General features: G+C 54.3%; 5 protein-coding genes across 5 annotated transcripts; 3 read left to right on the top strand and 2 right to left on the bottom strand.

Annotated features, from left to right (window-relative positions):
• Positions 1-117: 117 nt before the first annotated feature.
• ASPBRDRAFT_125285 (dihydroneopterin aldolase) lies at positions 118-1251 on the top strand (the record flags this gene model as incomplete). The annotated part of the gene is made up of 2 exons (XM_067617776.1): positions 118-981; positions 1063-1251. 2 exons carry the CDS (start codon positions 118-120, stop codon positions 1249-1251), a joined length of 1053 nt encoding a protein of 350 aa, XP_067479197.1.
• A 316-nt stretch (positions 1252-1567) lies between these two features.
• ASPBRDRAFT_124835 (uncharacterized protein) lies at positions 1568-2041 on the bottom strand (the record flags this gene model as incomplete). Its single annotated transcript, XM_067617734.1, has 2 exons — positions 1568-1667; positions 1755-2041. The coding sequence occupies 2 exons, from the start codon at positions 2039-2041 to the stop codon at positions 1568-1570; spliced, it is 387 nt and encodes a 128-aa protein (XP_067479198.1).
• A 314-nt stretch (positions 2042-2355) lies between these two features.
• ASPBRDRAFT_582237 (AGC family serine/threonine-protein kinase) lies at positions 2356-4524 on the top strand. Its single transcript, XM_067627867.1, has one exon. The coding sequence runs from the start codon at positions 2505-2507 to the stop codon at positions 4263-4265; it is 1761 nt and encodes a 586-aa protein (XP_067479199.1). The 5' UTR covers positions 2356-2504; the 3' UTR covers positions 4266-4524.
• A 395-nt stretch (positions 4525-4919) lies between these two features.
• Positions 4920-8757, top strand: ASPBRDRAFT_43333 (uncharacterized protein). The gene is made up of 4 exons (XM_067624972.1): positions 4920-5626; positions 5682-5994; positions 6043-7691; positions 7757-8757. Exons 1-4 carry the CDS (start codon positions 5397-5399, stop codon positions 8571-8573), a joined length of 3009 nt encoding a protein of 1002 aa, XP_067479200.1. The 5' UTR covers positions 4920-5396; the 3' UTR covers positions 8574-8757.
• A 1420-nt stretch (positions 8758-10177) lies between these two features.
• ASPBRDRAFT_55204 (fungal specific transcription factor domain-containing protein) lies at positions 10178-12322 on the bottom strand (the record flags this gene model as incomplete). The annotated part of the gene is made up of 1 exon (XM_067627356.1): positions 10178-12322. The coding sequence occupies one exon, from the start codon at positions 12320-12322 to the stop codon at positions 10178-10180; it is 2145 nt and encodes a 714-aa protein (XP_067479201.1).
• Positions 12323-12486: the final 164 nt, after the last annotated feature.

The following is a 12486-nucleotide window of genomic DNA, read 5'->3' on the forward strand; positions in this document are numbered from 1 at the left end:
GTCACAACAGCCCATTGTCTGGTACTCCGAAAGCTGCAGCTTCGAGCAACAAAGGAGCTGACTACTTCCAGCTTTCTCCCAGCAGGACCTCCCTCCATCTCCCCACCAACAGTCACCATGGCCGAGCAGCGCGTAAATGTCCATATCCCTTCCCACCCCCCGGTGCTGGATAGCGTGCGTCTCCGCAACATCCAACTGCCTCTCCCGGCTGCCCCGGACCCGTGGCACCGTCCCGGTAAAGCGCAGCCTTGCACGGCATCGCTGAAGCTCTCCTACTCCTCCGCCGTGGCCGCCGCCATTGCCGACGATGTCTCCCTTTCCTTGGACTACGGCAAGCTCTACCGCCGTCTCGACGAGGATATCCGCAACCTGGGCAAGCATCCTGAGAACCCGGGACACCGAATGATCAGTGTCGATGGAAGCCGTCGCGACGAGATGTTGGCCAGTGATATCGGACAGGATGTGCGCTTGACGGCCGGGATTGTGGCTCATTGTGGCCTGGGACTATTGGATGAGACCGCTGCCGGAGTCCGTAGGATGTCGCACGTGCACAACACCCAGCGGAGAAGCAGCGCTTCGGCGGGCTCTCAGTCCCAGGCTCTGGCGGCTGTTTTCAGTTCATCTTCCACTTCGCCTATTGATGGGGTGTTTGGCCAATGCGAAGTGTCTTTGCATCTCCCCAAGGCATTGTTGCGTGCCGAAGAAGGGCTCAAGTACCGGAGTGTGACGGTGTGGGGGTACCGGCAGGCTAATGAGGCTGTCACGGACGATGTGGGAGAGTCGGAGCGGTGTCCGGTGGTGCTGGAGGAAGAGTTCCGCATTGATGGCATCCGGTGCTACTGTATTTTGGGCGTCAACTCTCACGAGAGGGTGGAGAAACAGGCGGTCATCGTTTCTCTGGAATTTAAGGGACCCGGACAGCTGCCTTGGGGGTCTACGGTGGTCAATACGTATCAAGCTATGACCCGGGCTGTCGCTGAGGTGAGTTATTTTCTAATGTGTTTGTGTTTGTTTGTGTGCTTCTCCTGGGGCGCTTGGCTAATACGGTTTACATATTGTTAGCGGGTCGAAGCTACCGCTTTCCAGACGGTGGAGGCCTTGGCGACGTTTGTTGCGCGCATTGTCACGGTGGAATTTGGGAATGAACGAGTGACGGTGCGGGTTGAAAAGCCCAGTGCGCTGGCGTTTGTCGAGGGCTCGGGGGTGGAGATTACTCGGTCGCAGGCCTTCTTTGAGGGGAGAGATGCATGAAATGTCTGCAGGGGGTTTGGATGGATCATGAGCTCTAGTACAGGATAATTACTAAATAGTTGGTTCAGTGGGTGGAGTATACAGCCCGTCGGTAGATCTACTACCCCTGCATAGGTAATTTTAAGTAACTTTATAACAAGGTCTTGGGAACAACACCATTCACCGTTCTCTTCTCTCTCCAGATACACATACTGTAGTTACTAGTTAGTATAGCTATCAAAGTAGTATCAGTTGGGCAATGGTTCCTCAGGCAGCTTCCCCGGATTGCCCGATTGGGCGATCAGGTGCCATCCTCCAATGACCGTAACACGTGAAGTCATGCTACCACATTGGGTTTAGCGTCGCTTAGCACCGGTACCCGCTGATTGGTCCACGGCCCGGGAAAAATACACTCAGCGCCGAGGCCAAGCAGCTTTCTTTTCCCGTTTGTCAAAGCAAATCCAAGTCAGCTCTCACTTTCTTCTTCTTCTTCTCCCTCTCCTCTCTAAAAAAGGGATCTTCACCCGATTTTTAAACCCTCGCTGTGCCTCTTGTGCCTGCTCCTTGGAGTACCAATTTTCCACACCACCCTCGCCGTCATCGCCATTCCCGTTCCTCTATGTGCTTGTCTGCGCTGCCCTCGATTTCGTCGTCCGCTTTTATCCGCTTCCCCCGCTCTCGTTTGCTGACTCTCGACTCGAATTCCCCTTCCTCGGCGTCTCTCGATAATCTCACCTCGACTGGCTTCTACGCCGTGTCGTCCGCTCACTCCGCCGTCTCCGACGACAAGGTGTTCTGGCTTAGGGTCCATGGTCCGTCCTGAACAAGGGCGGACGGTAAATAGGTGCTATATCCGAGAGATCTTGCAGGCTGCCGCGTAACTTTCCTGCTGGGTCGCTTGACCCTCTCGGATTGTGTGTTACCAAGTGTACGCTGCTCCGATAGTTTTCCTTGATCCCCTTCCCCCCTTGCTTGTGGAAATTTAGGGTTTTCTGTGCATACCCCGCGCTGGTGCGCGTGTGTGGATATGTGTGTGGGGGCGTGGAAAGAAAAACAATCAAAGCTGATCTCTCCCATTGATTGCGATATTAGATCTTTGATTAGGCCTTCACAAACAAGAGGAGTGCCTCGATTTGTCGATGCCTGGGTGCATTTGATCGCCTTTGGCTTTACGCATCGTGCTGTTGCCGTTCCGGTCGGACGGCTGCTGGATTGTGCTTGGTCAATTACGGGGATAAAGAGAAATCCGAAAAGAAGTCTAGTACTACGACAAAATGGATACCTCGGCGACTACTACTGGTCACGATGACATCTCGGTCGGTGATGTATTCAGTCCGCAAGCCGACATGTCGCATTCGCACAAGGAGATCAATATGAGCGACGCCCCGGAAACCGGCTTTCGTATGAGCGCCCGCAGCCCCCAGCGCAAGCAAGGACCCATGATCAAGGGACCCGGAGTTCATGGAGGCAATCCCTTCCCGGCTCCAGAGCTGAACGCACACCCGCTCGCTGGCAGGGCTGACCGCCGCAAGAAGAAGAAAAAGCAGGCGGTTCATGAGGTCGCCCCGGCCCTTTCGACCGTGCGCGGGTTCACTCCTCGTGGCTCCGCCGATGAAGACTCGGACCGATCGGCTGCCAGCTCTCGTGCACCGAGCTCGCACCCGCGCACCCGTGCCGGAACTAATGGGGGCAGTCCGTTGGTTCAGCCCGCCGCTGGGTGCGGAGTGAGCGCTCTGAAGCTTCAGCTGGAGTCGATGAGCCTATCTGGCAATGGAACCCGAGCCGGTCCCGCTGAGACCCCGAGTAACGCCAGTGTGTGCTCCGACAGTGATCAGACTGAGGTCCTGACAAGCTACGAGGTGCCTCTGGAGCATGACTATGTCAGCGCCGATGCGGCCGCCGAGGAAGACTCGAGGAATACATCAAGCGTGCGAGATATGCGTACCCAGCTATGCCGAAAGATGACAACCGACGACTTTGAGCCCCTCCTTTGCCTGGGAAAAGGGTCCTTTGGAACTGTATTGCTGGTGCGCCATCTACTCACGGGAAAGCTGTATGCGCAGAAGCAGTTTCGCAAGGCGTCGATTACCGTCCACAAGAAGCTCGTGGAACAAACCAAGACCGAACGCACGATCCTGGAGAGTGTCAACCGCCACCCCTTCGTGGTTAAACTGTTTTACGCGTTCCAGGACCACGAGAAATTGTACCTGATCCTGGAGTATGCGGAGGGCGGCGAGCTGTTCACGCACCTGGCTCTGGAGCGCATGTTTGACGAGGATGCGGCCGCCTTCTACATGGCGGAGATGGTGCTAGCCCTCGAACATCTTCACCAAAACGTCGGAGTCATCTACCGCGATCTCAAGCCGGAGAATTGTCTGCTTGACAGCGAGGGCCACCTGTTGCTGACAGACTTTGGTCTCAGTAAGATTGCCGTCAACGATGACGATCGCTGCAACTCCTCGCTGGGCACGATCGAGTACATGGCCCCGGAGGTCGTGCAGGGCAAGTCGTACGGTAAAGCCTGTGACTGGTGGTCCCTGGGCGCACTGGGCTACGACCTGCTTACCGGATCTCCTCCCTTCAAAGCCAACAACAACGCCAAGTTGCAGGAGAAGATTGTGAAGCAGAAGCTGGCGCTGCCGTATTTCCTGGGACCCGATGCCAAGGACCTGTTGACTCGGCTGCTCCGCAAGGAGCCGTCGAAGCGGCTGGGATACCACATGCCCAAGGACCTGCAGACGATCAAGAACCACCGCTTCTTCCGGAAGATCGACTGGAAGGCGCTGGAGCGACGCGAGGTGGCGCCTCCCATCAATCCGGTGGTGACGGACCCAGCCTTGGCGGAGAACTTCTCGATGGATTTCACGCAGCTGCCGCTGAGTCCGATTGTGCATGCGTTCGACGACCATTATGCGGCCCGGGCGTCCGGTCCGCCAGCTAGTCATCCCGATGGCATGGGCGAGGGCGAGCTGTTCGGAGGATTCAGCTTTGTGGCGTCGAGCAGCTTGCTGGATAATGGGCTGATTGGGGTGTAAGGGTTTGGTGGAGAGCATACAATTAGAACCTAGCCGGTGGTTGGGTATGGTGCATATTCTTCGATGCTAGTTCTGCGATGCTTTATATGAGCGTTTTCCAGCAATTCTGAACATGAATTTCAGCTTTTAGCGATTCCAACTACATATTGAAAACCGCACCTGTAGTCCTGGGGGTTTGAGAACTGACGGTCGGACAGACAATCATACAGCGCAAACTGACCCCCTTTAGTATGTCACTGTAGCACACTGTAAACTGGTCATCATCCTCCATTGCAACCATCCTAATATCAAAGTTGCCATGCTGTAAGGCAAGCGTCTCCCATTGCTAGTCTGGTATGTCATGTGTTATGAAGGGCCATTGGGAAGAACAGTCCCTATTCAGACACTAATTACTCTATAGACCTGAAGTCGCGTGCAATTGTGACGACAAGTTTCATCTCAGAGTAAACAGCAGCTTCCGACACAAGCCCACACAGCGGTCCATCTATCTATTTATACTCAGATTGACTCCAGGACTTCTAGACTAGCCTCAGATTCGGATCAAGTCGAGCTGGTCGGCCCCACCGCTGAATCAGCGTCAATCCATGGGCGTCACTATGAACCAACCCTTTGTCGACTGTCGATCTCTCTCGGCATTTCCACCATCCCTCTTCTGCTGTCAAATTCAGAATCTGCAGTGATGACGAGGAGAAACATCCTAAGCAATGGCATCAGCATCAGCATCAGCATCAGTTCTAAATGACCTCCTTTCCAGCTCCCAGGCAAACAACCCTCCGGGACACCCCGGACCATCCATGGGACGACCAACGGCCCTGGTGAGATCAACCGATCTATTTAACTCTATTCGCGATAATGGCCACTCCTTTTGCGGCGCCACAGATTTGCCTGCGGGCCTTCAAATGCCAACCGGTTTCCCCTCTTGATCGACCGAGGGCCTGTCAATCTCTTCTCAGTTCTCTCTCGTGCATTCATTCCGTCTCCCGTCGCTCATTTCTTATCTGCATTGCATCCCTTGCTTCTCTGCCTTTCCTTTCTCGACTCTCTTTATTGAATCTTCTTTCCTTCCTCCTTCCACCAGCCCTCATGCCCACGTGGGCCATTTGAAGCCAAGCAGATCAGCCCGAGGCCATCATGGCCGCCGAACGAACCACGCAGGAATCCCCCCCGGCCTGGTCGGATTCGGATAGTGCTCCTCCCGCCATCGCGGAGAAGAAACGCCGGTTACCCCCGTTTCTAGACCATTTCAATGGTCGCGATCTCAAGATCTTCTTTCGATGTTGGGTCGCCGTCTGGGTGGCTTGTTTGTTGATCTTCATACATCCCTCGCTGGAAAGCATCGGCACTGCAACCTTCTTCGCAGCGTATGCATCTGCCCCAGTGCACGAGAGTCGCGTGGGTATGCTGAATATGACATAGTCTCGTTTTACTGTTTTTACCTCCATCCGGCATCGTATTTATCTATCTTCTGGGTGCGCTGTCCTTGTTCATCGGTATCTGTCTGGCTTGGGCATGGGGCGTCATTACCATGAAGGCTGCTCAGGCAGCGAGACCGGCAGCCGACAGGCAGGCGAGATTGGCCTCCCTGCAGCAGACGGCTGGGGCACAGGCCCAGAATTCGACCTACTCCGCTGCTGAAATAGCGCAGCAATTGGTATACGAAGGGTATATGCTGGATGTGCGCGTCACTGCCGTGACGTTTTGCCTCATCTGCACTTTTGTATATTTCATGGTAGGTTTATTGTCCGACTCATGGCGATGGGTTACGCTAAACGTATAGGCACGTCTTCGGGCCAGCAATCCTAAAGCAGCTTTGACATCCATATTCGGCATCATCATCTCGGATCTTTTCCTGAACTATACTCCACTTCTACCCTCCTTTTCAGGAACCCTACCTCTGACTCTTGTCAAACCTGCCGCCATTGGGGTCGGACTCGGCCTAGCATGCTCGATCCTTTTCTTCCCTCAGTCAACATCGCATGTGGTCTTGGATAGTATGGAAGATACCGTCCGACTCCTCCAGATTCCCCTAACGATGACCGCAACTACCCTTTGCAAGAAGGACAAACAACCGAATCCGGACGATCTGCGCATGACGCATGCTGGGATCATCCAGAAATACAAGAGCATGGAGCCGTCCTTGGCGTTTCTGCCGTTGGACTTTTCCGTAGGCTGCTGGGGGGCCGAAGATGTCGCGTCCTTCCAGGGCCCTTTGCGAGACGTACTTGTTGCGGTCTTATCCCTTCTCGACTTTCACCTTGACCGGATTGTGGGCGAGGCTCGCACACAGGATGTTTTGCGTAAGTATGTTGATGAGAAGGACCTGGATGTGCAAGAGAAACCTGCGCGCGAGGTTGGCGCGCATCAGCTCACGCAGCTTGCACAACTGCTGGATGGATTCCGCAGCCCGGACAGCCACCGACTGCACAAAGAGATCATCCAAGAGCTGGTCAAGACAAGCGCGGCAGCCATCGATGCTTGTGTGGAGGGACTGGGCGTTGTGCAAGAGTGTATCCACCTGGTGAATTGTCGGCGCTGGTTCCGGCGGCCATCTCAGGCTGAACGCGAGCAGCTACAGCAACGTTGTGAGAAGGCGCTTGAGGCACTCGGCAAGGCCCGTTCGGTCTTGATCAATGAAATGAGCGACATCTTGGTCGGACAGGACGACCAACGGACGCTCGACGACGCCCAGAAATTCCGGCCACTCATGTTCGTTCTAGCCTTCGAGGAGCACATTTCCAACACAGTGCAGAAGACCGAGGCCCTGCTCGCGCGGGTATCTACGGTCTTCCAAGAATCAAGTAAAATCCGTATTTACCTGCCAACGAGATTCAGATACGCCGCATCATGGGCCTCCTCGAACGAGGTCAAGGCACCGGGGGCTCAGGGTACCGAAGACGATCCGGATCGCGTCAGCGCCGACGATATCACCAAGGCCGCACAAGAGAAGCTGCGCACTACCCGCGGATTCCGCACGAAGCCACGCCCTCCTCTCAGTCGAGCCATCCTGGGAACTTATCACTGGTTTACCTGCGACGAAGGCCTGTATGCCCTGCGCATGGTTGTGGTTACGATCGCCCTGGGCATTCCAGGCGTGATCCCTCACAGTGCGGGATTCTACTACCGCTCGAAGGGGCTTTGGGCGTTGATCATGGGACAGACAGGCCTGCTCGTGTACATGGCGGACTTTACATTCTCGGTGATTGCAAGAGTCATTGGAACCGTCATCGGAGGCGTTCTGGGGCTGTTGGCATGGTATATCGGCTCCGCAAATGGCCCGGGCAATCCGTATGGACTGTCTGCTATCACCGCTGCGATTTTGGTAATTCTGGTCTGGATCAGACTGTATCTGCCGCCGGCCTTAATGCAGGGAGGAATTATTGGCGGAGCCACATTCCTGCTAGTCATCGCGTATAGCTACGATGATACGTAAGTTCCCTCTCCCAACCCTACCAAACTTCCGCCACCAATGTCACACTAACAACCGTCTCCAGACACATCCCCCAGTACGGCAACCCCGGAGTTGGCTACAACGTCTTCTGGAGACGACTACTCCTGGTGCTCGTCGGAGTCGCCGCATCCGCCATCGTCCAGCTCCTCCCACGCCCACCATCTGCCTCGCGGCACGTCTGCAAGTCTCTCTCCCGCGCCATGCGCACCCTATCTACGCACTACGCTCTCCTCCTCTCCGTCTGGGCCCAGAACACCTCCGAGGGCAGAAAGCTCGCCGAGCCCCTTGCCCTCCAACTCGCCGAAACCCTCGTCTCCCTCGACGGACCCATCAAACTTCTCAAGTTCGAATTCTCCAGCTCCCGCTTCGACAGCGCCTCACTCGCCAAAGTGAACTCCCTCTGCCGCAACCTCAACCGCCAGCTCAGCCGTCTCCTACTCCTCTCGTCATCCCTGCCCCAGGAATTCCAACACCAACTCGCCCGTCAGACTGGACTCCTGGACCACCGTCTCATCGGCCAGGTCATGGCGGTGATGGGTCTCTGCGAACAGGCCCTGAAAACGGGCGACGCATTGCCGGAGATTCTGCCCACGCCACTGTTCAAACTGGCGGTGGATAATTGGTCGAGAGGACGTCGTCAGGAAGACAATGTCATTTCGGGCGAGATGATGCGCGATGAAGGGTATCGACGGTTCTGCGTTGCGGCGAGTGCGTACTTTGGGTTTTTGATCACGGTGGATGAGATGGTGTTGGTGGTGAAGGAGGTGTTGGGGGAGGCGCATCTGGTCGGGGGGATTACTAGTAGTAGTGATACTAATAGTAGAGAAGGGAGGTGGTTGTTGGGGGATGTAGAGGTGTGAATATAGTAGTACGCTTAATTAATTAGAGTGGTGGTGGTTATATACTAATATTGTTTTTGAGAAGATAAGTATATGATAGTAGTAGTATATATAGGGTATGAGATGCGAATTTTGAATATACCATAGAGCTGTTACTCTCTCGGACTCCCCTTGGAAACAGTCAATGCATGCATCAATCCACCCACCTCATCATCTCAATTCATCCACTCGGTATTTACCAAGGACTCAACACGGCACCAGCCAAGTCAAATGGAAGACGTACGATGGAAGCTGCCAAGTCTCCCACATGTTGATGTGATCATTGTCATAGTAAGTAACAATCGTCGTCACTGTCACTGTTTTAAGAATAGCTGGTCTCAATGAAAGCAGAGACTCGACAACTCAGGCACGATGATGATACGATCGGATGGGTCTGCGCCCGCCATGCTGGACCAAGTAGACAAAAGACCTGGACAACATGCCGTGGGATGGACAACGTCTATAACCTTTGGACGGATGTCCAACCCACAATGTTGTGATTGTGAGTCCGGAGCGGGGACAATAGTAAAGGCCCCTGTGGCTGCAGCAAGGGCAGCGAGGGCAAGGACCTGAAATACACGTTCCCCATCTATCCGGTGTAGCCTGTTGATGGGCGTGGGGGGCTGCTCAACCGAGATTGTGCAGCTTCTGCTCAATCACGGCGCCGATATCAACGCAGAGGGCAGGCTACTTCGGCACTGCCTAGTAGTTAGTTAATCAGTTCGTTCATTCGTTCAATCGTTACTATTTAGCTGTCCAAAAATTCAATGTTATTTCGAGATAAATTTTAAGCTTTCAACCTAATCTTGCATACCGGAGATGTTGAATACATAACATCTACATATACTGTACATAACGCGTGAGAGCTCATCAGTGATTATATATACTATAGATACTATACTATACTATACTACAGTACATACACTTATATTGACTTTTGAGGGCAACTGACGAGAGTAAGATAGATATATAGATAAATTGATAGATAGACTCGTGGATGAAGTAATTGATGTAGTATATACATCAGTCAGTCAGTCAGTCAGTTAGTCAGTCAGTTAGTCGATCAGTGATTAGGAGTTGTTGATATAGTTAGCACTTCTTTGATTAGAGATATAATCCATCCATCCATGCGATGGAATCAAAAATAGATAGATAGATATCATGCTGTAATGATTTTCGTTAGTGGGTAGTAAGTAAGTAAGTATTGATACTTGTTGCGGGATGGGGAGGAGATGGAGGAGATAAGCAATAGTGATCGATCAAAACCGATAGCTTTAGTAGTAGTAGTAATCTTACCTTATCTCCTTATCAGGAACTTTTAACTACTCTGGTGGAATCATGATCAATTACGAAAATCTTGAAAAGGGAAGAAGTGGGAGGAAAAGTAGTATAGATGCAATTAGAATATGCATTTCGATTTTGAGAAATCTATTTATTATTAAGATAATGATTATTATAAGAGTATCCACAAGGAACCGACCAACCAATCCATATGCGAGTGATTCCGTCCTATCCCCGTTCATTCCATCCCCATCCGTTAACGCCGTATTTAACACAATCCCCAACGCTAGATAACTGTCTAAATGCTATGTTTCTTCATACGTCGATGGTTCAATTGGAATGCTGTATCCCGGGACATACGGTAATTCGTTGGCAGCCGTGTATAGCGGCACGATGGGAGTGGGTGTCGGCTCCGTCGACTCCGCCGCGACCGCTGCGGCCGCTGTGGGCAAGGAGGAGGAAGATGGTTGTCGCTCCGCCGGCCTGATAGGCAAGGGAAGGTCCCCCCACCCGGGTGGCACGCTTTCCAGCTCCGTTTTGTATTTGGATAGCCGGTGGAAGCGATCTTGTACATTCCGCCACCGCCAGTCCGTCAGTAGTGTGTCGTCTGCGAAGAGCGTGTCTAGCTTCGTGGCTTGCTCGAGGAGTCGGGCTAGCCCCTGCAGAATGTCCGGTTCCCAGCATTGGTATTGTTTGGGTGATATGAGAAAGAGCGCGTCGATGGCACTGCCGCAGGCGGCCAGACCGGCCATGTAGGAGCGGACGCACGACTGGATGCTTGATTGGGGGAGCGCATGAGTGGTGGAGATGTGGACGAGGATGGGGAAGCTGCGTGTAAAAAAGGCGAGACAGTCGGCGAGGTTCTGGACGAGTTCGGCTGTGACGGCGATGGTCTCCATGCGCGGGAACAGGAGATGAATGAGCAAGGTGCGGTACGCGGTGAGAATCCATGTCTGCGCCACCTGGTCCTCCATGTTGGCTTCAATTATCTGCACGTTGCGCGCCAAGACGGCGCGGGCCTCGTTACAGAGGTTGCCAATGTCGACCTTGTAGAGCTGGATGTTGCGCAGTTGTTCGTGCAGCTGACTCTGCCAGGAATGATGAGGATGAGCTATGGGAGATGTGGGCCCGTTGGCCGGACGCGGGTAGATCGAGTTCAGGTGAACAGCCGCGGAGGTGATGTGGCTGATAGTCCAGATTTCCTGGATCCAGGCCCACTGGTGTGGGAGCGTGGACAAGTTGTCGGCCGCCTTGTCGAGCCGTAGCACTAAGGACGCGTCCTTGTTCATGGGCGGGTGCTCGTACATCATCGCGAGCGCTGGCAAACTATCATCCACAATTCCCAAATGTGTAAAATACCAGACCATCAACGCGAGAGTCATCCATCCCAGAATATGCATCATCTCCAATTCAATCTGAACTAAGTCGACTCCGTTGATTTGCCGGACGTCGCGCGAGGACCGGGCCAAAGTGTCCATCGTGAGGCGGGTTACGGTGCGATTTGCGTAGACACTGTAGGTCATTGCTTGGATAATGTTGCCCTGGCATGTCTCATGCCAGGCCAGCAAGCTGAGTGCCTGTGCGGTCGACAAGTCGGCCGCCGCCGTCGAGATGTACTGTAGGCGTGATGACGCCCAGTCCAGGAGCTTCTCGGATTCCACGCGGGTGTCTGTATCCTCTAGTTCCAGCAGACCGCCCCCTAGCACGACGGCCAGGAGCAGGGGATCATAGGAGTTGCTGCGGATGTCTCGCAGCAGCAGCGTCTTGGAAAGGGACATGGACAACGGATGTGCACCAAACCACACGTCTAGGAGCTGGGTGATGCGGTAGCCATTGTATGCTGCAAGTGGCGCCGGCTCGAGGGTGGGAGACGGTTCCGGGGGGCTGCTGGACGCCATGTTGACTCGGAAGAATTGGCTCTGGTTGGAGAAGAAAGAAAGGCAGTCGAGTCCGCTAAAACGGGCGGCTGTGGCATCGACAATATCCTGGGTCAGCACCATAATGAGATCGCGACAGCCCAGCTTGGCCAGCCGCTGGCGAGGAGGAGGAGAAGAAGAAGAAGAACCGGCCTGGCTCCATGGCATCCCATCGACCCTTGGACCCTGCAGCTTCTCCTGGATTTCGGCCGTCACCTCAGCCAGAGCATCGGCAACGCTCTTCAGACGCGGTGAGAAGGGCTGACCGGCCGCAGCTGACGACGGACTCGAGGGAGATGTCCAAGGGGCCTGCTTCATGGCGGGCTCCGGCCTTGGCTGGCCAGCAACCAGGCGGCCGCTGGTGCGCGCACCAGAGACCCGGGGACGACCTTTCGGGCCGCCCTGATCATAGACACATTCGATCTGGCGATCCTTGCAGGCGCTACAGACGCTGGCGCCTGAGCAGCGGAGCTTGCGACTGCGGCAAAAGCGACAGCTGCGTCGCCGGTCCGTCGTCGCGGGGGCCGGGTGCATCTTGGCTTCACCGGGGGAGCGATGTGGCCATAACGGGGTGCCCATTGACTGGTTCAATCAACATTGACGGACGGGCCGCGCGAAAGTTTCTCGTTCGTCCAGTGAAAGCAGACGATGGCAAGCAGGTTTTGTTGGCTGGGTGGCCAATCCGACATTCTCTTCAT

The sequence above is a fragment of the Aspergillus brasiliensis genome (genome assembly GCF_001889945.1).
Source record: "Aspergillus brasiliensis CBS 101740 unplaced genomic scaffold ASPBRscaffold_6, whole genome shotgun sequence".
Lineage (NCBI taxonomy): Eukaryota > Fungi > Ascomycota > Eurotiomycetes > Eurotiales > Aspergillaceae > Aspergillus > Aspergillus brasiliensis.